The sequence below is a fragment of the Canis lupus genome, chromosome 35 (assembly GCF_003254725.2).
Source record: "Canis lupus dingo isolate Sandy chromosome 35, ASM325472v2, whole genome shotgun sequence".
Lineage (NCBI taxonomy): Eukaryota > Metazoa > Chordata > Mammalia > Carnivora > Canidae > Canis > Canis lupus.
This window is the reverse complement of record NC_064277.1, coordinates 22530149-22555997: the sequence shown is the minus strand read 5'-3', so window position 1 is coordinate 22555997 and position 25849 is coordinate 22530149. Positions and strand designations below refer to the sequence as shown.

The 25849-nt window shown below is 43.6% G+C and overlaps 1 protein-coding gene and 1 long non-coding RNA gene across 3 annotated transcripts in view; one reads left to right on the top strand and one right to left on the bottom strand.

The window, feature by feature from the left end:
- Positions 1–1422: 1422 nt before the first annotated feature.
- Positions 1423–2972, bottom strand: LOC112657232 (uncharacterized). 2 transcript variants are annotated; one of them, XR_003134921.3, is made up of 3 exons: positions 2814–2972; positions 2180–2300; positions 1423–2072 (listed from the first exon to the last, which is right to left on the bottom strand). It is a non-coding gene; the product is annotated as an uncharacterized LOC112657232 (long non-coding RNA). The 2 variants fall into 2 exon arrangements; XR_003134920.3 differs by having other exon boundaries at positions 2763–2950.
- Positions 2973–3698: 726 nt separating this feature from the next.
- Positions 3699–25849, top strand: part of DCDC2 (doublecortin domain containing 2) — a 161423-nt gene continuing 139272 nt past the window's right edge. Inside the window, exons 1-2 of the mRNA XM_025443189.3 lie at positions 3699–4236; positions 8486–8540. Coding sequence (XP_025298974.1) covers positions 3944–4236; positions 8486–8540 — 348 coding nt within the window. The 5' untranslated portion in view covers positions 3699–3943. The remainder of the gene's footprint in view (positions 4237–8485; positions 8541–25849) is intronic.

The following is a 25849-nucleotide window of genomic DNA, read 5'->3' as shown; positions in this document are numbered from 1 at the left end:
TATAATTATAGAAAGATTAAACATTTAATGACACAAAGACAAAAAATGAAACATGTAATTTTACAAAGGCTTCTAATTACAATTGATAAGACTTGTGGAGGAAAATATGTAATATGTGCAAAGCTATTCTCATCTGGGAAATGAGGTAGTAAAGCTTTCCTGGGGAAATGACATTTAATTGGGACTTGAAGTATTGGTTGGAAGGAGCCAAACCCATGGCAGTGGGTACAAGGAGCTGTAAAGTATGTGCAAAGAAATATTCAGGGAAGTGGAAAGACGGGTCTTGACACAGGGAGAGTCAAGTGAGAAGAGGATATGAGCCAGCATATCTAGGTCTTTGTGATCATTGTTGATGATGCTGGATTTTATCTTACAAAAAACAGGCGGCATCCAGGAAGTTTTCAGCTGGAAAGTGACATGACTGGATGTGTGTTTCTCAGTAGTCTTTCAAATTGGCTGTCTGGTGGAGAATGAGAGTAAGGAAACACAACCTTAGGCAGGGTGATATTTTAGGTGATGATGGTGCCTGGGATTCAGAAAGTGGAAATGGATTTGGAGATGAGCAAATGGATTCACTTATGAAGAAATATTTGAGCAGAAGACTGGATTGAGCTTGGTGACTGGCTGAAGAACCCTTATAAGCCCAGGGCGCAATGTGGTGTGGGTTCAGCACAGTATCACACTGAAATAATTATTATTTCTGCCGTAAGACAGAAGCATTTCAGAGATTAACTCAGGCTTTTGAGGAAATGCCACAGATCTTTATAGTATTATTTTTAATGCACAGCAAAACTTCTTTAAGAATCCTCTTTTGCCATCTCTCACTCTCAAGGTCTTTCTCACACTTAGGAAGAAGCATAAAAACAAAACTCTCCTCTCCGTGAATGCACTAATATTCTCAAGCATCTCTCTGAAGTGACTTCTCATTCCACCTCAGCTCTTCATGATGGGGGTTTATGTAGCCTTTGTGGCTTCTGAAATCCTTCTCCCTTTGCTCAGTTTTGGGATTCTGCATAAGAGAGCACAGCTCCAAAATGAATTCAGCAAACAAAAGCAGAGAGATTGGAGGGATGACTGTGTTTGCTGTTGTCTCTCCGCATAGTCAAATGTGCTTTGTGAGCAGAGAAATGTGTGTGTTTAGATTGGTGGATGAGGGCCCATTTATGGAGATGGGAACAGGAAAAGAGAAGGTGTTAGTGAAAACATGTGATCATGTGAGTGTGTTGAGTCTAGGCTGGCCTTTTGGTGGTTTAGGGTAGCTGTTCAGGGGCCTGGTGTGCTGAGAGCTGCCTTTTACTGCCTTGCGAGAGTCAATTGTCAAATTTTCAAAAATTTCAAACACAGCCACTAAAAAACTAAATTGTACAAAAGTACAGTTAAATAAATTGTATTAAAAACAAAGGTAATAAATACACTAAAAACTCAATATTATGTATATTTTACTGTTATGTATGAAGTTCCATGTCTATAGTAACAGTAAGTGGAAACGCCAGATAAGGGCATGCAAGTGCACATCTCTTGCCTTTAATGACATCAGATTGGTAGCTGGAATTCAGCCACATATGCAGAATTTAAACTACAAAAAATCGGCAAAAGCTATGAATCAGGGGCTTCCCCTCTCCAATACCACATCACTAAGAGACAACTGGATAAATACATGTGGGCCCAGGAGATGGATCTACAGTGGAGATACTGTTGTAGAAGAAACCAGAATGTAGGTATGGGGTGGTGGCTTCATGGACTTACAACAAGATCCCACACTTAGGAACGTTCCCATGTTCGGTTTAATGCTTTGCTGTTGCCATCTTGATATTCTTAATCTTTGAACAAGGGGCAACAAGTTTTCGTTTTGCACAGGGCTGGTATAGGTGGTAGAAGGGTTTGGGTGGCCTGGGGGTTGCTTGATTTACTGCCTTCCATCCCTCAAAACAGGAACTCTATCTTACTCACTGGCTTGGTAGCATATTTGCACAGATATTCTCCTCATGCATTCTCTTAACCTGTGCATTCTTTACAACTGGCTCACAAAATTCCTTTCTTTTTCCTCTCTGTATTATTCTCTTCTCTCTGGTCTTTTTTTGGAAAAAAAAGAAAAGTTGTTAACTTTCCTGGCATTAATGTATTAGGTAACTTAAATAAAAATGTCTCTGCTCCAGATAGCAATGCTTTATACGTTCACCTTTTAGATTAACATGACGTGGTGGTCAAGGTAGTTCTGGAATCACAGAGAACTAGGCTCGAATTTTTGTGTGCGACCCCAGATACATTTCTTCGGTTTCTCTACCCCTCGGGTGCCTCATCTGAGTAAAGAAAAATGGTCATTGTGAGCATTAAATCAGATTATCTACATCAAGACCCTGATGCAATGCCTGCTTCATGGCAAACATTCAATTAATAGTAGTTAATTATCAATATGACTTTTGTTCATATATGGCAGTTTGGAACAGCCAGTAATGAGGTTTGCACAGGCCACGAAGCAGCATGGTCGTAGGAGGAATAAAGGGCGTCCCGGCAGAACCGAGCAAGGATGATTTCAACTGTTGATGGAGAATTTCCCTGGCCCCATAATATGTATGCCCCAGAGTGGACTGGACAACACCTCTTTAGTGCATTTCCACTCGCGTACTCATGCACTGACCCAATCTACACGAACTGCATGAATGTGGGGTCTTGGGCATGGACAGCTAGCTGTTCAGCCACCGGGCCTTCTGGAGGCAGTGAGAAAGCCTCTTCCCAGCCTAAAGTTAGGAGGTGGTAGGTACCCCAAGTATTGCAGGCTGGCTGCATCCCCGACCTCTAGCATAGGGCCTGACCGTTTATATCACGACTGCAGGATAATGCCACCAGGCTGCCCCTCCACCCCGCAGCCCTGACTTCCAACTGTCTCTGGGGAGCCCCCTGGCAAAGCCTCCGGGACTCGGGCGCGCGCCAGGACCGGTTCACGGACTCGTTTCCGCGCGTGGCTGCAGTCGCTATGGCAACGGCGAGAAGTAACAAGTCCGCCCCCTCCCCCCGGGACTGGGAAGGCCCGCGGAGGCGACGGCAGCGGAGGAACAGCGGTGCCCGCCGAGCCGCCGCGTCCCCGCCGCCCCTCCCGCAGCCGCCCTCGGGCGTCGCCAGGTACCCCCGCGGCGGGCGGGCGCGTCCCCGGGGACCCCACCGGCCGCCTCCCGCCCTGGGACTCGGCTGCGCGCCCCGGCGGTCAAGCGGTGCCCACGGGACCTTCGCCGGCGCTGGCGCGGAGGGTCTCGGAGGGGCCGAGGGGTCCGGGAAGCTCCTGCCTCCTCCGTCGCCCCCGCCTCCTGCCTTTTCTCTCTCGACGCACGTTAGGCTATTATTTTGGCGCAAAGTAAAATCTGGGCAATTCCAGCCAGAATCTTATTCGCTTTCATCTGGGGAGCAAGCAGGCCATTGAGGGGTGAGGCGGCGAGGAGAGGAAAGACCAGGGATTTGGAGGAGTAGCACGAATAGGGCGTGAGCAGTGGAGCCGGAGCATCCTTCCCCTGGGTGCGTGCGTAGGGGCGCGCCTGCCCTCCTCCGCCTCCTCCGCCTCCGGCGCCCCTCGGTGGGCGCGCGTCAAGCCCTCCCGGCGCCCGGGTCCTGAGGCTACACCTGGGCTCCGCGCTTAGCGTGCGGGGCAGGTGTGCTGCGCGCACGGCGAGCGCTGATTGGCTGTGCAGACAGACTCTGGTGAAACACCTGGACGAGGGCCGTGAGTCCCGCCACCCGCAGGGGCTCCGCGGGGCGCGAGCCGGACGCACCTCAGCCACTCTGCCTTCTTCTTCCTTTTATTTTTATTTTTATTTTTATTTTTATTTTTTTTACCGCGGGCTTGTCTGTTTCGCGTTGGTTTCAGGCAGCTCCCGGCCGGTGCGCGCGGGAGGCCGCCGGCAGCAGCGGCTCGTCCCCGGAGAAGCCCGCCGGGCGCGTCCCCACGGGGAGGATGAGCGGCACCAGCGCCAGGTCCAGCCACCTGTCCCAGCCGGTCGTGAAGAGCGTGCTGGTGTACCGCAACGGGGACCCTTTCTTCGCGGGGCGCCGCGTGGTCATCCACGAGAAGAAAGTGTCCAGCTTCGACGTGTTTCTGAAAGAGGTGACGGGCGGTGTTCAGGCGCCGTTTGGGGCGGTCAGGAACATCTACACGCCGCGGACCGGCCACCGCATCCGGAAGCTGGACCAGCTCCAGAGCGGGGGCAACTACGTGGCCGGGGGTCAGGAAGCCTTCAAGAAGCTCAAGTGAGTCCGTCCGTCTGTCCTCGCCGCCCAGCACCTAAGGTTGCAGCAGGTGTGCGGTGCGCTTGGGCCGGGTCCGGAGCCCCGCGTCGCCCGCGCTCGGCGGCCGCCCCGCGCTCCCGCTGCAGCCGGGCTGGGGCTGGGGCTGGGGCTGGGCTGGGGCTGCGCTGGGGCTGGGGCTGCAGCCGGGCTGGGGCTGGGGCTGGGGCTGGGCTGGGGCTGCGCTGGGGCTGGGGCTGCAGGCTGGGCTGGGGCTGGGGCTGGGGCTGCAGCGGGCTGGGCTGGGGCTGGGGCTGGGCTGGGGCTGGGCTGGGGCTCGGCTGGGGCTGGGCTGGGGCTGGGGCTGGGGCTGGGGCTGCAGCTGGGCTGGGGCTGCAGCGGCTGGGGCTGGGGCTGGGGCTGGGGCTCGGGCTGGGGCTGGGCTGGGGCTGGGGCTGGGCTGGGGCTGGGGCTGGGGCTGGGGGATTGAAAATGGGACCCGAGAAGGAATTTCACTCGGCCAGAGGGAGGAACAGGAGGAATCTTAGCAAAGTATTCAGTGACCAAACTGGTACTTGACAATTTTCTGTTGTTGTTGTTTTTTTTTTTTTTCCTTTTTCTTGGCACCTACTTTTTTGAGTTTAAATAACGATTTCTTAAAAATTATTTAGAAGTGTTTGATACTATCTACTCACAAGAGGAGAAAATTGCTTTCTGCATACGGAACCCCGCCCCCCCCCCCCCCCCCCCCCGTTCAATTTCTTCCAACTTTTCCTTCCAAGTAGAAGTAGAAGCCTTTTTGGTAACTGACTACGTCCCACTGTTGTGACCCTCCTCCCACGGCCTGCGTGTTTATGTTATGAACATAATGCTTGGAAAAGCTTACTGGCTCGCTGGATTTGTCTATATGTCTGTCTTTAGGTACTTGATGGCTAGATCTTCAGGCGCGGGGGATCAGCATTGGTGCTTATTCCTAGTTCCTGGCAGGGAGCTCACTCACAGTAGGTGTGCAGGGAGTTAAGCTGTGCTTAGATCTGTGAAGGGAACAAGGATGTAACTCCTCGTCTTTAAGAGTTTGAGACTAACAGGACAGTCCCAAGAGGCACACTAATAATTTTAATGTAAGGTACAAAGGAATAATTGCAATGGGAAAAATAAAGTTATGCAGAAATTCACAGTTGAGGGACATTGTGGGGGTGGGTATTGCAGGATAGGTAGAATTTAATATTCCATAGGACTATTTATTTAATATTGTGTTTATTTATTTGTGAGAGACACACGAAGAGAGGCAGAGACACAGGCAGAGGGAGAAGCAGGCCCCCTGCAGGGAGCCTGATGTGGGACTCCATCCCAGGACCATGAGCTGAAGGCCTGTGCTCAACCACTGAGCCACCAGGTGCCCCTCCACAGGACTTTTTTAAAAAGCTCTATTGTGAGCTCTTTCACGTAAGGTAAACTTTATGTATTTCAGTCATTTTTAGTGGGTTCATGGAGTTGTACAACCATGATTACAAGCTAATGTTGGAACATTTCCATCACTCCAAAATGAAACCCCATTCCTCCCAGTTTCCCTTTCTGCCCATCCCCTGGCAACTGCTAATCTACTCTCTATCTCTATGGATTTGTTTGTTCTGGATATTTCGGATCAATGGTATCATACCATATTTGGCCTTTTCTTTTTCTGGCCTCTTTCACTTTTTCTGGCCTGTTTCACAAAACAACTCATCCATGTTTTCCAGGCATATCCATGTGTAGTATGTATCAGCACTTTATTCTTTGTATTGTTGAGTAATATTCCATGGTATGGGTATGCCACATTGTGTTTATCTATTGATAGACATTTGGGTTGTTTCACTTTGGGCTGTTATGAAATAATGCTGCTAGAAACAATCGTGTACAAGTTTTCATTTTCTTGGTTATATACCTGGGAGTAGAATTACTGAACCCCTTGGAAACTTTCCATTTCATAGTTTTTAATTGAAATTCAGCTTGGATCACAGGATAACAAAAAAATATGTTTACTGTAAAGCTTTTACTTGTGAATTCTAATTTTCACTATATAGAAGTATTTCCCCAAATGTCACTAACCTTGTCTAATATTATTTTTCTTTTCCTGAACGTGCTTAAACTGATTTCTAAAAGTGTTCTTCTTTTTTTCTGCCAGGCATTCTTTTTAAAGCAAGGTGATAGATGCATTTGGACTTAGTGTTCCCTTCTTGGAAACTTCCTTTAGCACACTTTGTCTAACTTCATAGACAAGAACTAAATGAAGTGATGTGTTTCAAAGACATTTAGAACTTAAAGATCAGGAGACCTAAGGCTGAGTTGTTTATTAGCTATGTATCCTTGGGCAAGCCACTTGACTCAGCTTCCTGATATGGACAAAGAGCATAACCATTCCCGCCTCACAGGGTTTGTTAGAAAAGTGAATACTATGGATGTGAACGTGCTTTGTAAACATCAAAATGTCATATAAATACAAAGCATCACTATCCAGTTCCTTTCACCATGTTTTTTGTTGATTTTTTAAATTAAATAATCCCCATAAAAAAGCAGTTTCATGGGAATGGAGATCTGTTTTGGAATCTACAGCCCAAATTTGCAGACTCACTTTTGTAACTCATATTCTCTTTTGTTTGTTTGGCATTATCAACTCAAAAGATAAAAACAGGTCCAGTTCCAAACCAAATAAAAAGTGTACTTCAAGTCATTCTTTATATAGATATAAGGGATTTGCATGGTTATTTTTGCCTTTAATTCACATACAAAAAAATACCTGAGTCTGTTATAGTGGTTTCCATGGTTAGTTTTTACATGCTGACAGATGAATAGTTTATTTATTTCTGTTAAAGTGGTAGTATCTATGGTTATAATGATATAAGCCAAGAAGATTTAAATGCTGAATATATTTGAAGCTTAGCAGTTGCAAACTTACAAAACAATTGAGGCAACTGGCAGGATGAAAGAAAGCCCAGAAGATATTGAAGGTAATTTATGTCATTTAGGCCCTACATGATGTTGGGGAAATTTAGCAATGGTAGAAAAAAATTATTCAAATGAAAATGATCAACTTCCTTCTTGAATTTCTTTTACCCAGATTTTTCCTAATATTTTTGAAACCATAATTAGACTTGAGGTAGCTATTAAACTTTCATTTTATAGTGGAGAATTCTAGAGATGGTTATCTTCCCTAAAGTTTTTCTATGTGTTTCTGAACATTGACTCTACTTCACTAATCATGTGGATCTGAGATCACTTTTCTGCACATGGCAGTTAAGCTGTTTTTCTCCTATGGCAGAAATCAATCCCGGTAGATCTGCAAAAGAGCCATTTTATTGCTAAACAGAGGGAGTTTTGCAATATTTTATGTAAACACTGTTTATATAAGAAAAACATGATTTCTAGTAGCATTGATTGACTAAAGCATTCTATCAAAAAATGCAAACAACAATAATAAAATACGGCTAAAATTAACTCTTAGTATAAATTCTTTTTTGCCAACTCAACAATAATGTAGTTGAGGTATCTTTGTATCCCTGGTTATAAATTAAATGCACCTGCTCTGTGTGAAGGACAATGGAACCAGATCACAGTGATGGACTTAGGGCTTGACGGTGACAAAAGTGTAGCTTGCAGGTTGTATTTATGCTATATCTGAAGAATGATCACAAGTGAATATCTATAGCAAGTAGGAGTTTAATAATAGGGGTCTCCAGAGGTTAACTAGTCCACCCATGTGCATTGATTTAGCTGAATCAATGCCTAAGCTCTCCCGTGTGGCTGAGTATTTCCATATCAAGAAAGTGTCTTCATAGGAAAGAAAATTCCCCAGCCTTTCATAGATGGTCTAATGCACACTACCAGTACTTTCTTTGTTTTGACCTAAAAGCTGTGATTAATGGAACTATTAAGGACCTGTACACACAAACCACTCTTTATATCAAAAGTGGTATAAGAATTAGAAATACCACTATATGGTCAGGGGCCAACCACCGTGGGGGAAAAATGTTCCCTCTAAGAAGTGTGTGTTTCTAAGACTTCAATTTCATTGAAGTTGAGAGAAGAAGACAGTGTATCAGCTCTGGCTGGTGATGCTCAAAGCTGTTCCTGCTACCATAATTGCTTTTGATTAAGGAGCTATTGATCTTTGCTTTAGGCTTACATATTTCCTATGGCTTGCTTTACTTTTTAAAAATTTTAATAAGAAATTTACATAATGACTCAAAAGCAACAAAAGAAACCCTTACTGTTTTTTTTTTTTTTCCTCCCCCAGTTACTTGGACATAGGAGAAATGAAGAAGAGACCTATGGAAGTTATTAATACAGAGGTAATGCGAATAATATTTTGAAGGTTCAAGTAAATAGCAATGCCATTTTTGCATTTCTTATAGCATGTCTTAGGATTTAGACGGCATTCTAATTATTTATAGACAAAGGTATATATTTTTCAGGTTTGGCTTACGTTATAGCTGAAGAATGACCACTAGTTACTATCAGTAGCAAGTAGTAAAAAGTGTATCAGTGAATTGGTTCTGGATGTAATTTGTTTGAAGGATATACAACTGTTCAAAGTAGGCAGACCTTGCTTGAAATTAGTGACCAAGGCCAAATTTCTGTGATAGAATATGAGGTATGTGAATTCTTTAAACATGAGCATATATCTGCTCTGGATTCTTTGTCTTTGATGAAGATGCCGGCAAAGTGCAACAGGTATGCAATATATTTTTCTTATATACTTTCTTCAAAAGATTATCCTTCACAGGGGATGCATTCACGAGGACTCTAGTTAATTTAATTTGCTGACTGTTCTTCCACTGAGGGGCAATAGCTCTTGGTGTCCTTTATTGTGGGTCTGTGTCCCAGCCCCCCAGACAAGGTTCTGACTTATAGGTGCACATGTTACCTGTGAGAAACCCGCCCCTTCCCTCTAACTAGGAGACTGCATCTCTTCTGCTTTATTTCTTCCTGGTGATTCCCTTCTCTTCTCTTTTCTTCTAACTATGCAGACCCAGCTGTAGCCTTTCATTTCTTCTCAGTTCTTCCCCATAAAGTTTTGTGGAGGAGATAAAGAGAGAGCAGTAGAAGAAGTTTGGAGATGCAGAGGAGATGGGAGATGGAGGTGCTCTTTGACTATCCAAGCCCTACTCTCCCTCTTGTTCCCCTGAGGCCCTCTCTCCCACTGCCATCCTCCCAGCCTAGATAGGGATGTATTCATTGCCCTCACTCTGCATTCCTGGTCTTGATCTTCAATGCAGAGACCCTCCTCCTGGAGTCACACCATGACTACACTCAATGCCTGCTGTGAGCCAGGGGAGCCCCTAATTTCATTGCCAGCAAGGGAGAGTTTTGGGTTCCTGGCATCCCAGAAGGGAAGTGTGGATGCATTTGCTCATAAAGATATCACTTTAACTATTGGCTCTGCAGGATTATCCCTGATGTTTGACATAGGGCACAAGGTTTTGTGAACTGTTCTGAGAACGTATTATGTGTATAATTCTTACCAGGAGCAGGGGAGTACCCCTCTCTTTCCCATGGCTGATTTCCAATCAAACTTGTAGGATTCAACAAGTTCAAAGTCAGAGGACTATCTAGGAACAGACTTGATAGACACTGGCCTTTCACAAAAATTATAGATGCTTTCTTGATTTAAGCTGGTGATTTCATTCAGTGTTCGAGTCAATCGAGAAAAGATTGCATACCTTGTCAAAGGCTATTGACTGCTCTTTGTTGGAGGAAGAGAACATATCTTATTCCCAGTCACAGGGAGGGGTTCACAGAATTCTTGAAGTGAGTCTAGAACATGATGAATACATCACTTAGGAGGGTGGAGAGCAGTTTCAAGGAGGGATGTTTCAACACAGTGGTAGCACAGACCATGCTTATTCAGAGATGTTCCAGAAGAAAGGATGAGTAAGGTTATTTATCAAAATCCGGGTCATTTCCCTCAAAAATGAGGTGATGTCATACTGTTTGAGTTGTCTGTGTTGGCGACGTGATAAAGGCCATCACATCAGCGTACATGATTCAGTCATCCTAATTGCTCCACACATCAATTCTAAGAATTCCCCGCAAGTGTTAGTGTAGAAAAAGACCCTTTATCATTCAGAGGCATTCTGCTGGATGTGTCACCTTGTGTCCTAGCCACTGTGGCTCCGTTTGGACACGATGGATTCTGGGAGTCAGAGACGACATTCCTTCCCTTCTCCCAGAGCACCCTCACCCAAGTCCATCATATGATCTGGGTGCTCTTTAGACAGTTAATAATTTAGACACAATGGAATCCACTTGCTGACCACAGGTCACAGTAATGAGAACGTGCATGTCACCTTGACATTTGAAGTCCTTTTGTGGTTTCTGTCATTTTCTGTTCTATGAGGCTCATCTTTGAAGAGATGCTAAAAGGACAGCTAGTCCTGTTCCTCTTGCTCTTTGTGGCCATATCACTAGGATGGAGAAAGGCAGAGCTCTGGTGGACCTCTTTCACTAGCCCCAGAGAAGTACATGGTCCTCTTTGGCCAGCACTTTGGGTGGCAGGAGGAAAGGGGGAGAAGAGAAAGGAGATAAAGATTAGAAACCAAGAAGGTGCATCTGTGGGCGTTTGCACCTGCTCCAAGGTGGGGCAGCACTGTCACTGTGGGCTCAGAGAAGACCTCCCTTGTCTCCCTACATGTGGGTCCTGCTTTTACTAACATCCAGATAAAGGAAGCTCCTAGGTCAGGTTTGCATTCTTGCTCCCGGTCCTCAAGCATTTTCTAGTTGCATTCTTATCTTTCATCCCATCCTCCCTCCATCAGTTGTGGTCTTAATAAAAACGGGTTGCTCATCTTTTGACCTTGGTGGCACATCTTTTATTCTCCATCTTCTCCTTGCTTCCTTCTCCCCTCCTCTCAGCCCAGGGCAGATCTCTTGCGATATATCCATATACCAAGTCAACTCACCAGCTTTTCTCTTTCCTCTGCTACCTAAGCCGGCTGTGGGGGTCCTCTGTTGGCAAGTGCTAGAAGCCTCTCATTGGCACGAAACACCTTTCCTTTTCCTTACCAGCATGCACTGTGCTTTTGCCCTGAAGGAGTTTCTCCTTGCATTTCTACCTCATCTCTTTTGCTTTCATGGGATTAGATGCCTAAACTGCAGCACAGTAGGCAGAGTGCTGGGAGCAAAACTCAACAAGACATGCGTAACCTCTCAGCCTCAGGAATTGATAGTCTGGGTGAACAGATGGATGTGTGAACATCTCTAGCACCAGAGGATTAGTGATTCAATTCAGAGGGATTCAGTCCAGTGTGTGTGGAGCTGTTTAAGCACAGTTGGCTCCATCATGTTGCAACAGAGCCCTTGTGAACCCTTCAAAAGGAGGCTCCCCCTCTTGGACACAGAGTTGCCCTTTTGTTGGTCATCCTGCCTGGCATAGGGCATCCTTCAGACGAATAGCTGTCTCGCATGCACAACCTGTTCTTCCATGTGCAGGGCCTCGATGCACATCGTGCAGGAGGGGTGAGCAGACAGCTCGGCCCCAGAGAGTATGTGGCAGGTTGGGGTCTGTGCGGGGCCCTGGGCGGCACTGGAGACTTCGCCACTCTCTCTCTGGAGGGATGTAGAGTCTAGGAGAGGAGATGGGGTGTGTGTGTGTGTGTGCAAATCATCCTCTTATTCCCCAGGGTGCTGGCCCAAAGGTTTGCTCAGAGGACTGAGGAACTGAAGGTGGGCTCAGGCTTATGGGTCAGGACTGTCTACTGTGGGGCTGTTTCCCCTAGATGAAGGCTCCAAGGGCATCCCTATCTACAGCTTGATTAATGGGAATTAATTAATACTTAGATCTGTGTGAGAGGCAGAGCCTGTCTCTTGCCTCAAGAGTGGAGGCCATCTGGGCTAGACGAGAGACGGGGCAGCCTTGCCCTCAGTGAGGCTTGGAGGATGGACCGACAGCAAGGCGGCTGCAGGGTGAGCAGAGGCATTGCATGTCCTGCAGGCGTGCAGCAGCTCCAGGCTGCCATCAGGATGGCTTTTCCAGTGATTCCCGCTTTCCTTTTGCTGACGTTCCAGGCCTGCTTTGCGCTGTCCATGTTTTACTGGGGATCTTTTTTTTTTTCCTTCAAGATTTTTAATTAATTTATTCATGAGAGACACAGAGAGAGGCAGAGACACAGACAGAGGGAGAAGTGGGCTCCCTGCAGGGAGCCCGGTGAAGGACTTGATCCCAGGACCCCGGATCATGATCTGAGCCGAAGGCAGACACTCAAATACTGAGCCACCCAGGCACTCCTTACTGCAGATCTTTAATTGCTACACTGTCCTCACCTCGTAATAACCCCAGTTACTCTCCACTCCTCCGGACCTCCCCTCCAAACAGCTCTGTCTAGAATGGATTCTACTTCCCTTAGCCACCACCTCAGAGTCCTTCGGGGAGAACCTAGATCTTATGAAAGACGATTCCCTCCCCCCTCTGTCTCAGCCTTGTCCTGTCAGCCTTCTCCAAGAGCTGTCCCTTGCTGCACCAAGTCAATAAATATGATTTCATGGGATAAGTTTGTCCCCATTCCTGGTTAGTCTTGAGCTGATCAGTCTTGAACATATGCATCAGAACTGCCTGTTAAAATTGTAAGTCTCTAGGAGGTCGTCTGATTCTGCACAGTACCTAGCATTAGTAGGCTGGTAACAGTTTTTCCTTTTTTTTTTTTTTTTAACATTTTATTTATTTAAGAGAGAGAGAGTGATTGAGAGAGAGAGAGAGAGCATGAGCAGGAGGGGCAGAGGCAGAGGGAGAAGCAGACTCCCTGCTGAGCAGGGGCCTGATATGAGACTGGGTCCCAGGATCCTGAGATCATGCATAATCTGAGCTGAAGGCAGACCTTTAACCAACTGAGCCACCCAGGCTTCCCAGGCTGGTCGAGAGTTTTAATTCCCTCTACTTTCAAATATTCCTCATCAACAGTTCAGAGAGATGTCTCTTTGCCTTTTGCATGCCCGGTTGTTCCGGGTTTCACATATGAGTGAGATGTTGCAAATGCCTTGAAGGTTTTTGTGGCCACCATCTATTTAGATTTGGTTTCAGAGATAAACTTAGTTGTGGTTGAGCCTTTGTGTGATGCATTAGTGTCTCCCTAGTGTGATTTGGAGCTGTATTAAATGAACATTGTTCACTTAACAAGGATTTATTGTGTGTCTGCTGTGTGCTGGGCTTCATGCTTGTCCTCTGGGAGCCAAACCACATGGCCCCTGTCCTCGTGGACTTGGCTACCATTTAGCCTCTCTTGCTTGCTGTGATTGATTTTAACTCCATTGGTGATGATCTTCTTTGAGGAACTCATACATTTTCTTGGTCAAGGCCCTCGTTTTGAGAGCTAAACAGATTTTGAAGTGAAGATTAGACTTCCCCATTATTAAAACTTGATTGGCCTCATCTGCCAGCTCAGCCTCTGGTCTTTGAACGGCCCTCTTGGCCTTGTCTGTCTTCCTCTCCGTGTCTCTCTTCGTCTCGGTTCTATCCCCAATGCAAGTTTCTTTTCTTCTTCTTTTTTTAAAAAAAATTTAATTATTCATCCATTCATTCATTCACTCATGGGGGACAGAGGGAGAGGGAGAAACAGGCTCCCTGTGGGGAGCCTGATGTGGGATTTGATCCCAGGACTCTGGGATCATGACCTGAGCCAAAGGCAGATGCTCAAACACTGAGCCATCCAGGTGTCTCTTCAATGCAAGTTTCCATCGCTGTCTGATACAGAACAGCTTGGAGCTTTATTTTCTTGAATCTCACTAATCTGTGTTCTCAGAGTCAGCAGAAAAGACCATTTTTTAGCCTTTTCTCACATTTATATTTCTAAAAAAATTAATCAAGGATCTATTTGGTTTTCTCCTTCTTTCATCCACTCTTCCTCATGTGCTTCTGGAAGTGTCCGATCCACATGCACCTGATGACCTGGAGAAGGTCAGGCTTGCTTTATTTCTAAGTGATCCATCCGTGAATAAGGGTGCTATCTGTAGTTTTGAGAAGTGGGGCCTTAAAAAGAAATCTGCGAATTAAAACCTGAAATGAGACCCCAATGACGTCCTTTCAGAGGAAGTGGGAGCCTCCTTGTTGGATGCGCCAGTCAGGTTGAGTTCTCTTGAATACACATCCCTTACCTTAGATGTTCAACAGTGGAGAATTTGGATAAGCTTTGTTTCTTCTTAGTGGAGAGGAACACTTGCAGGAGCACCTGGGAGAGGTGGAGGGGCAGGAAGAGAGATTTCTGGAGCATCAAAACTGGAAAGCTTGTGGTGATGGGGGTTGTCCATCCTTTGGGTAGGCCACCCTGGTGCGCATCTTTAAGGCTTTGCGAATAATTTTTACAAGTTCATATTTTTGCCTAATCATTAGGTATAATCTCTAATGAAACATACTATGAGATTTGCTACTTAAAGGCTTTTGGTTGGAAATGGGATTCTAGACATTAAATTGGGTGTAATTATTAACCTCACTGCGGGGAAGGCATGGGGCTCCGTGGTTTAACTTACTAATCTTTAGCCTGGGAATTCTGGGTTTAAAGGGGGAACTACCATATAGTTAAAGTCCTAAATAGTTCTTTCTTTAACTTGGGGAAAGATTTCTAGATTAAAGTTTACTAATTTATTGAAGAATCAAAGAAGATAAAACCACTTCTGTGAGGTCTTTCAGCAATAATTGAGACTTCTTCCCAATCTTTTATTTCTTACCTTCCTCTACCTTCCTAATATAACTGCTAAGTAAGAAGTGTTTTTCCAAGGATAGCTAGTTCTCATCAGTGGTCAGGATGATTCCAAGGTGAATATGACCTTGCCACAGTTCTCTGAAGACACACTTTTCTATTAAAAACAGCTAGCTATATTTCACTTTCCTTCTACATTTTCTCGTTTTATTTATTTTTTCAGTATTGAGCTGTGTATGTATGTATGTGAGTTTGAACAAGAATAAGAATGAAATGTTTGCATCAGTCTGGAAAATAGTGGTCTAATGAAAACTATACCATAATAACCCTAATCAGCTCTGATCAAAAGCTAAAGGTTTGGTGGTTTTAGTTTGTCCATTAGCATGAATCATGACATTTGTTTCAGATATTTTGTATTCTCTATTTGGCATTTAGACATGATTTTAGGAGATTGAATGTGAAACTGCAAGACATATGAATTAGAATAATTTTTAAGTTTGTAGTAATAAGCTGTTCTAAGCAAAGACAGACTTATAATAGACATTTAGAAAATAATTATCACATTTTAAGAAGAAAACAGAAAAAGTATCTAGTAAAATAAATTGCTAACTAAATGTAAATGTTTGAAAATACCACTTAATTGAAGTGACTATTCATAATAAGACATTACTACTAAACAACAAGACCTATTGAGCAGAGAAAAACTTCTTGTTCTTATACTGGATGGGATTCAGACACATGTGAATATGTACTATGATCTGAAGTTCTGTCGAGGTAAACCAAGCTTCTGGTTGTACACTTACTAATACTTAGGTTCACATTTTAGGATAATTAATAGAAGGAGTTTATTGGGTTTTCTGGTAAGGTCAAAGGGACTATTCATGATGAAGGTATGAAAATTTCCATATGGTAGGAATAATTGGGAAAGCATGATTAAACAAATAGTGAAGGACAGCCTAGGAAGACAAATAAATTATGCTCAGTCGTTTATTTTATACTGCTCATGTATGATTTCCCATTTTCTCAAGAATATTTATCAAGAGACTGCTGAATGCCAGGCAGTGGGCTAGAGTCCAGCCATACAGACATAGAAAGACACTTACCATAGTAATTGTTGTAGGAAGACTCTGGAAAGAGTTTGAAGAGATGAGATAAGCAGATTGAAATATATCAGAGATTGTTATTCCAAGGGGAGAAAATGATTTATTTAGACCTAGTTAATAATTGGCTTCAGTACTTAACAAAGAATACAGTGACTAGCTCTTCTCCACCATAGCTGGGTACCAAAAAGGGGGAAACCAAAATTAAACTATAGGTTGATGGCTGAGGAATTTAAGTCGAATTGAAAGAAAAATTCTTTAAAAATTGGTGAAGACTACTAAACAAGTGTCAGGGCAGCCTGGGTGGCTCAGTGGTTTAGCGCTGCCTTTAGCCCAGGGTGTGATCCTGGAGACCTGGGATCGAGTCCCACGTTGGGCTCCCTGCATTGAGCCTGCTTCTCCCTCTGCCTGTGTCTCTGTCTGTCTCCCCCCGCCCCCTCTCATGAATGAATAAATAAAATCTTAAAAAAAAAAGAAAGCAAGTGTCATGTTTCCTTTCTGCCTATTTCTAATGATAGACCCTTTCTTCTGACTTCCATATCTTGGTTGCAGAGCTAATTGAGATTGATATGAGTTAATTTCAAAATGCCCTCTGACCCAGAGTTTGTGGGAGCCTTCCTGGGAGACCCAGGAAGACCCAGGCTTGGGTTGTCACATCCCATATTAGGATGGAGGAGGCAGCAAGCATGCAGAGAGAACCACTGGAGTGACTGGCAATCCATGGCGGTGCCTCCTGCTGTGATTTCTTTTATCAGAGAACCCTTCAGTGTAAATAAGCATGTGGTGCTCTGATTCACTGGCACTTCCAGTCAGAAATTTTGAAAAGCAACAAAATTTGGAGCGACATGATGAAAGTAAAGGGTCTGGAAGATATTCCTGTCTTGGAATGTGGTTTTTGTATTTAGAACTGAAGGTATCCTAGCATCTTTGACAGATACACAACCATCTTGAGAGATGTTTCACTTTTCCCCCCCACACAATGTAAGTCTGGAAAAGACAACCCAAGAGGGTGATATGTTAAAGGAATAAGAGAAATGAAACTCAGAGGAATCAGTAATAAGAAACAAACATATAACATCATTTATGATAATACATTGATTTTTTAAATATATTTTTTATTTATTTATGATAGTCATACAGAGAGAGAGAGAGAGGCAGAGACAGGCAGAGGGAGAAGCAGGCTCCATGCACCAGGAGCCCGACGTGGGATTCAATCCCGGGTCTCCAGGATCGTGCCCTGGGTACATTGATTTTTTGATTTTGGTATTGAAGCTTGTCAGTGCTTACCTAATTTTAAATTTTATTTCCCTTTAATTTAGAACAAATTATCTGTGTGTGTTTACTTTTCCTATTTTACTCTTACATGGGTTACTTGTAGAAACTGTTTCAAAGATCCCCAGTGGCACAGAACAGCAATAAATCCTTAGACTTTTGCTGGTGGAATAGCATGGGAAGAATGCCATACTAATGAAGCCAGGGACTTGTGCTCAGACCCCATGGGCCTCTTAGTTCTGCTAGGTCTGTGGCCCTGGACTGACCCACACACAGCCCCCTACCTTCTCAAGTGTGGTGCTGGTAAAAGCATGGGCCAGAGTGTATGCATAATTTAGCTTCCTCTATCACCATGCTGGAAAGACACCTGTAAAGGTCTCTATCTTGCAGGTAGGTAGCAGGCTAATAGTCTTAATCTTTCCATATAAAAAAACAGGTTTCAACATACTTCAAAATGGATTGATGGTGGTATTTTTTAAGATAGGGCTGTTGGGGTGTCTGGGTGGTTCAGTTGGTTAAGTGTCTGGTTCTTGATTTAAATTTTTTTTTTTTTTTAATTGGAGTTCAGTTTACTTGATTTTGACTCAGGTATTGCTCTCAGGGTCCTGAATTCAGGCCCAGCACTAGGCCCTGTGGCCCAGTGTTGAGCTCCCCACCCAGCATGGAGCCTTTTTTTTTTTTTTTCCAGAAAGGCTATTTATTTGCATTTTGTTGATTTCAGCAGGAAGTTTGCAGGTGGTGTGCCTTACTGTCTGGCTCTGTCAACAATGAGAACTCCCACTGATCCTTGTGAAAGACTCCTTTATAAACAGTTAGCCAGATCAAGCTCAGATGTCATCCATGATTACATAGTTTGGATGTTTGGTTTGTTGAAATAAGGCTGATTTCAGCCTACCTGTCAGCTGGGGACAAAACTCAAAGTGGTAAGGGATTGTGGGAGAAAGAAAACTAAATTGACTTGATGTATTTGCAATGTCTAATGTTTAACCTGGAACATTTCTCTCTAGGAAATTTCTAATGGTAGTCTGTGCTGCTTTGTATGAGTGGTTTTTTGTTTTCTTCTCACCTTGAGTTTCAGAGATTTATGAGCTTCCATGGCCATTTTTCCTGTTTCAAATTCTATAACCTAATATACCTGGGCTGCCGACTTTTAGAAATTTTTATGAAACAAATCATCTAATATTTGTTAGATGAAACAATCATCTAATATTACCATCTAATATTGTAAAGTGTACATATTCACAGTCTGTCTTCCTAGAAGTGAACAGACAGCTCAATTTCCAGTGCTACAAGTTTTGCATTACTGAGTGTAGAATCTGCCACTGCTGCTTTTAAAAACTGGATTAGGGACGTCTGGGTGGCTCAGCAGTTGAGCCTCAGCCTTTGGCTCAGGGCCTGATCCTAGAGTTCCTGGATCGAGTCCCACATGGGGCTCCCCCTGCATGGAGCCTGCTTCTCCCTCTGCCTGTGTCTCTGCCTCTCTTTGTGTGTCTCGCATGAATAAATAAATAATCTAGAAAAAAACTGGATTAAAAAAGAGATTGGAAATCTCAGTTTTAAATGATATATATATATAATATACATCACTACATCTGTATCACTATAGCAAAGAGATTCTTTTAATATAGCTTTGCAAACCAATAGCTTATTTCTCATGAATGCTCAACTGGCTGATACTTAATTTAGTCAGAGTGTATGGAAATTGAATTAAATTACCTTTCTGCTAGGCGGTGCTTCTCCTGGTCAGATTGTTGTCCACTTGTGTTATTCCTGTTTCAATGATTTTATCAATAACATTGATTATCTTTGGCTCTTCTCACCTATTAGTGTACCTAAACACATAAGCATAGGTATGGATGTAATGAAGTGCAGGGGATGTGACTTGTCACTGGGAACTTTCAGCATTTTCACTTAGTGACTATAACTTCAAACTCTCTTTGTCTCTCTCACCTCCCTATTTCACTTGTTTCCATATAGCCATATTCAATTTATAATTCTCCATCTGTTTGGAAATTCTCTTTGCTTGGCCTTCTGGCATAAAGTCAGTAGAGTTGTGTGCATCTAACTTGGTGTCAACAGGGCATGTTCGGTGCTTATTATAAGTGTATTTACTTGTAGACAATCTTGGCTAGATGTGTACATTTAATCTGGTAGCAATGCTGGTTTAGTTTGTGTGTCCCAGACACCATGTGATTACTCTGAGTATACAGGCAGAATTATAAAATGATAATGGCAGTCTTCTCGTACTCCATCTGAGAAATCCTTAAAGAATTTAAAGCAGACAGCTGTGTTTGCAGGGCTTGGGGGAGCGGAGTCTGAGGATGAATTGCTCTGTATCTGTGGTATTATTTTGGGCCTTCTTTCATGTAGGAGCATTGGGAGCTTTAGGGAATGTCACTAATCACAAGTATGGTTTTTTTCATTATTATTTTATTTATTAGAAAGAGAGCACAAGCAGGGAGAGAGGCAGATGGAGAGGGGGAGAAGGGCAGAGAGAAGCAGACTCCACAATGGGCAGGAAGCCTGATGCAGGGCTCGATCTCAGGACCAGGATCATGGCCTTAGCCAAAGGCAAATGCTCAACCAACTGAGCCACCCAGGCACCTCACTAATCACAAGTTTTATGGCTCTTTTTGGGAGTAAAAAGTTAATATCACAAGTTTTTCATCAAAAAAAATTATTGAGGACATATATATGTGCCAGACATCATGCTAAATTGGATTTGCAATGGCAAGGGAGCCTGCAAGGTCATGGCCTTCATGAAGCTCATTGTTAGGTGGAGGCAAACAAGTCATCATAACAGAGCACGCAGCACAGGAGGCGCGGTACCCTAGAGGGGCAGCTACCAGAGCCAGGGGAATCCTGAAAGGTTTCCTGGAAGAAATGGCATTGAAGTTGAGCCCTAAAGGGATGAGTGGGTGTTAGCCAGGCCGACAGGGGAGGAAGAGGTCCCAACAAAGGGAACAGCATGTGTGAACATCTGCAGATGAGGGAACATGGAGCACATTTAGAAACTCACACAAATTCTCTTTGGCAGAAGAATGGGGAGGCATTGGGGTGACAGGGAGGGGATGGGGATATTGAGAGATGAGACTCGGGAGGCAGAAGGGGACCCAGAGATAAAATGTTTTTAAAAGAGTTTTGACTTTCTTCTAAAATCACCAGAAGTTATAGAAGGGGTTCAACAAGGGGTTGACAAGGTGGCTCTTGCTGCCCAAGCAAGGCTGAAGGCCAGGAGACTACTTAGTGGAGAAGAACGTGGTGCTCATAATGAGGAGGCTGAAGAAAGGGTAGAGGGACCATATTTGAGAGGCAGAACTTAGTGATTGGTTGGGCGTGGGAGTAAGGAAGAGAGATTAGTGGATGATTCTTGGATTTCTGGCCCTGGCCACTGGATAAATGGTTCCATCATCAGTGGGAAGATAGGTTCCCCTTCATGGAGACAGGGAGAACAGTTTAAGATTTTATTTATTCACTTAGAGAGAGAGAGAGAGAGAGTGAGAGGAGAGACAAAGAGGGAGGAAGAGAGACAAGCAGACTCTGTGCTGAGCACAAAGCCCAAGGCAGGGCTCTATCCCACAATGACCTGAGCCAAAATCAGGAGTCAGATACTCAACTGAGTGAGCCACCCAGGCACCACCCCCCTTTTTAAAAAAATAATAGTAACAGTCATAAATATTGGAAGTCTTAACTATTTGCAAATGGAGCCAACCCAAATGTTGGGAGTTGTATAAAATCAGAGCCCACAGTGGAGAGAGACAGAGAGTTGTTTTACTGTGTGTGTAGTAGTGTTCCAGGGCCCTGTCACAGTTATCTAATTTAATCCTTATACAGTAGGGATTGTTATTATCTCATTTTGCAGAAGAAGAAACTGGTTACCATGATCCTGTCTAGCTCATAGCTGAGAAGTGCTGCCTGTGTGTCTTTTTTGGTTTTGAAAGGGGATTGAGAGGGTCTTCTTTATTTATTACAGTTTTACTTAATGATGATAGGAAAGAGAAGCTGTATAAAGAAGACTGAAGTTGGGAAGTGAATCCAGAAAAGGGGCACAATTTTCTTTTAATATCCTTTAATATTTTTTAACAAGTCACCATTAATCATAAAATCTTGCCTGGAGTTATTTTAGTTGTATTCTCAATTGACTTTTTTTTTTTTTTAACCTTTGCTAATATTCCCTCTAGGACAAGATATTTATGCTGAATGTTTCCAATACAGCACTTGAAATGGCTTTGGCATGTCTACTTATAAATGGCTCCCACAGGAAACCTAAAATATTTTTATATGGAAATTTACTACAGGGTGTGAAGAGATTAGAGAAGGAGACATGGAACCAAGAACCATGAATGCATTTCTAACTGTCATATTTACTGTCAAAGGGCTGTTTCTTTTCTTTTCTTTTTTCTTTTCTTTTCTCTTTTCTTTTCTTTTCTTTTCTTTTCTTTTAAAGGATTTTATTTATTCATGAGAGATGCAGAGAGAGAGGCAGAGACATAGGCGGAGGGAGGAGCAGGCTCTCTGTGGGAAGCCTGATTTGGGACTCGATCCTAGGACCCCAGGAGCACACCCTGAGCTAAAGGCAGATGCTCAGCCACTGAGCCACCCAGGTGCCCGAGTTTGGTTTCTTTAGCAAACATTCTGACCAGATGTTTCGAGTACCAGCTACCAAGTGACCAGGCTAACAGAGCAATCTTCAGGATGGGCAGAAGGGAGTAGGAAAGGCATCATGTTTTGGACACAAATTGCATCGCCCCCTCCCCCCCGCCCCCCTGCAAGATCTTTGTGGAACTCACTTTCTTCATCTGAAATGTGGGAATAATAATACCTCTTCAAATAATTGTGGCAAGGATTAGAAGCATATAGATATATTAAGCTGTCAGCATTATGCCCAAAGCATAGCTCAAACTCAATATGTGGGAATCGTGCCCTGTTACCATGATGTGAGTCAGGGTCCTATGAATTAAGCAGCTGGCCAGTAAAATAAGACCTCATCCGGGCTCCCTTTACAGGCTGTGGCCAAAAGGGGAAAATGTAACTGCAGGTGCTCTATGGACAACACCCTCTATGGATGCTGCATGGTACTTATCACTCCCTCCGACTGGGGTGACTGTAGAGTAGATGCTTGATAAACTGTTGAGATGATGATTATATAAACACATCAGGAAACAGGCAATGAAAATAGCACACAGTTAACTTCTTTGTGTGACTGAATCTTGGTGGTGGTCTTCAACAACAAGACAAAACTTAGTAGCATAAAACAATGATTTATTTTGCTTCTGGGTCCTGTGTCAGGAAGTCAGGGAGGATGCAGCAGAGAGAGTTTTTCTCTGCTTCAGCATGTCTGGATTTCAGGCTGAAGCCTTAACAGCCACATGCTGGAGTCCTTTGAAGGCTTGCTCACTCTTGTGTGTGCTGTGAGTGGTTGCTAGTGTGGGTTATCAACTGGGCTTTACTTCCTCCTCACTTGTCCTGTCCTTTGTGATCTTTCCTTGTGGCGGGATGGAGCATCTTCACAGAGTGCTGGTGGGGTTCCAAGGGCTCAACCGCTGAGCCACCCAGGTGTCCCTAGACCTTACCTCTTAGTGGGGAGTGGCAAGATTCTAGAAAAGAATTGGGCCAGAAATATTGCTGTGGCCATTTTTGGAAAGTACAGTCTGCCACACTGGAAATTTCTTTTGCTTACAACATCTAGAGTTGGTTATTGCCTACCTTCAGGCATCCATAGATTTGATGGTAATTTTGAGAATTAGCACATAGGCTCTTCAACTCTCTCTCTTTTTCCTTTTTAGCATCCTGAAGAATGTAATATAAATTTTCTCCCCAAATGGAAGACATGTAGAAGGAGACTAGTAATATGACAAAAGTAGTTCTGTTTCCTGTAAACAGAGTAAGTGATATAGATGATTTAGAACATCCTAAAGATTAAAAAGGTCTTCATCTGTTTATTAGAAGTGCAACTGCAGTTGTTTCATTTGCTACATAAACCACATAAAGATTTTTTCCTTAATTGATAGCAGGTACATTTTCTTTTTCAGAAACTGATACATGTCAGTTGTCATTTAAAGAAATTAATAGGGACTTGGCATAGAATCACAAAATGAACCATTTTTATCAAATCATTTGTAGTGCATAAGGCCTGAGGGCAAGTCTACTGCTTCCTTTTGATGTTGCATGGTCCTCCTACCTCCGTGCTGGGTTGCTTATCAAGGAAGAGAGAGGGGTAGTCATTTGGAGCAGCTAATTTTAGACAGGTAGTGCTGAGAAAGGTATGAGACCAGTGGAACAACACTGAGCTAATACTTCGATTTCTTAACAACATGTGGAAGAAACGACTGGGTGCATGTTGTAAGGCTGCGAGTGAAGGGGGACCGTGGAATTGACACGTCCCCAAACAGGATCCCTTCCCATCTTCACTGAGGTAGGAAGGATTTTATAGACTGGGTGAGAATACAGTAGTTGATTGAGTAAAAGATGGGGGGACATCTGAAGAGCTGGGAACAGAGGAGGAGGTGCTGATGGATGTCACTACATGTCGGGAAAGACCAAAGGAGGAGCCTTTTATTTCAATATTCCTTTCTCCCCAAATACTGTATTTGGGGAGTAAATGTTCCAGTTGCCTTTTGCTGTGATTCATTTTAATGATGGGAACACCTAGTTTCTAAAATTGCAATTTAGACTTGTTGGGAACTCAGCCAGGCACTTTAGTGCTGGAGAGGAGAGCATCACAGTGCAGAACATAGGGTTCAACCACAGCCTCACCTTCTGTTCAGATCGAATGAAGTTCCTTTAAAACCCTTCCTGTGGATCGTATTTCCCTGTCCCTCAGTGCCTGGGCTCTCTTTCCTTCCAAATTCTGTGTTCCTCTTGCATCATGGGATCTTGTCTGCACACAGTAACCTAGAAAGAGATGGTGCAGTCTCACATCAGGAAGGTAGCCTGCCATACATACCAGCAAAGCAGACTTACAAGGATAAAATGTCTTATGTGTTCTTTGTGGCTGCTCATTTTAAAAGGCCATGTTTTTGGATAGTCGAGGAAGCCAAATCCCTCCTCTTTTGAAGCCAGGCAGAAGGACTTTGGAGCTCAAGACTGCCCAGCCCATACGGTTCTTACAGGGTGAACCCTTTACTTTGATATATTATTCTACTCCCCATGGGCGTGAAGGTTGCAATTTATCTTTTGATGCATATGGCAGGTTTTGGAGTCTTTTGGAAAAGGCGGTCTTGAAATTACATTCGCCTGGGGTTGTTTGGCAGTTGGTAACCTGGAAACCTAATTGCAGCAACAAGCCAGCCAAACACAGTTACTCTTCTGAGTGCTCATAATGAAAGCAATACCAGGAGGGATCAGCCAGGAATTGACTGGATGGTCCTTGCAAACAAGACTGGCTTCTAGTTTATGGTTATTGCTTTTTGGGGTCCAGTAATTCTGAAGCATGTGCTGTGGAACTTAAAAAAAAAAAAAAAAACTAAATAATTCTGCAATCCCTGGTAGCATGTTTGCCAAAGACATTAGTAGCAACTGACACTGGATGAAGTCATTCTCTTTCATTTGAAGATTAATGTAGCTATTTTTAATTTCTTTCTCCATATCCAGGAATATATAAGAGGCTTGCTTTCTTTAAATAAATGTGCTTTTTTTTTTTTTTTCGTAAGCACTACAATTAAATGGAAAGGACCACAGCGTGGAATCTTGAACACAAACAGCCCTTCCCTGTTTTACTCATTCATGTCTTCATTTGGGCATCAGAAATATAAATGCTGGTGGAAGAGCAGATCGTGCAGGGAAAACTCGCTGTTTCCTGGGGGAGCCGGTTTGGGGTCACCTCACTGGTTCCTTGAATTACATCCTGAATGCAATTAAAGTGCAAAGTAAGCTAGGCCTCTTATAAAACCCAGATGAATCACGGAAATAGGTTGCTTCCACTTTGGGGGCGGTGGAAGGCATCTCTCTTCAATTTCCTGTTCCATTTGGAATTTAGGTGACTAATGGGAGTTTTCCCTAAAATGGTTGTCTCTGTCCAACGTATCCATAATTTGGAGCAATTACTATTCTTCCTTAGGTTTGTAATTGTGTGATGGATGGCAGGGTGAAAGTGAGGAGTTGAAATGAAGCAGAGATGCAGTGGGATTGTTTCCAATGAACATTTCCATAAACGGAAGTTGATGAGAGACTTAGTTGAACTTGCTTTTTCTTCCCAGTATGACACTTTATGGTCAAGAAAGCAGACATACAAACTTGGTAAAGGCATTGCCAAGAAATCTGTCTTTGTGCAAAGATAGTAAGGGTGAACTTCTTCATTTGTGTTACTGTTTTATTTTGCATGTCTCCCTGCTTACTCTGCATCTACATACATTCTAGGTAACAAAGAATATTCACCCTGGATTATATCTCCAGGCCTCCATCAGGGAGGGAATGGCCATCTGTTTTTATTTGAATGTCTCGGGTGAGCATTGCTTATCATGGAGAGATGGCATGGCATGAATCTTAGAGCCAAACAGGCCTGAGTTTTATTTTTATTTATTTATTTATTTATTTATTTATTTATTTATTTATTTATTTATTTATTTTAAAGATTTTATTTATTTATTCATGATAGACATA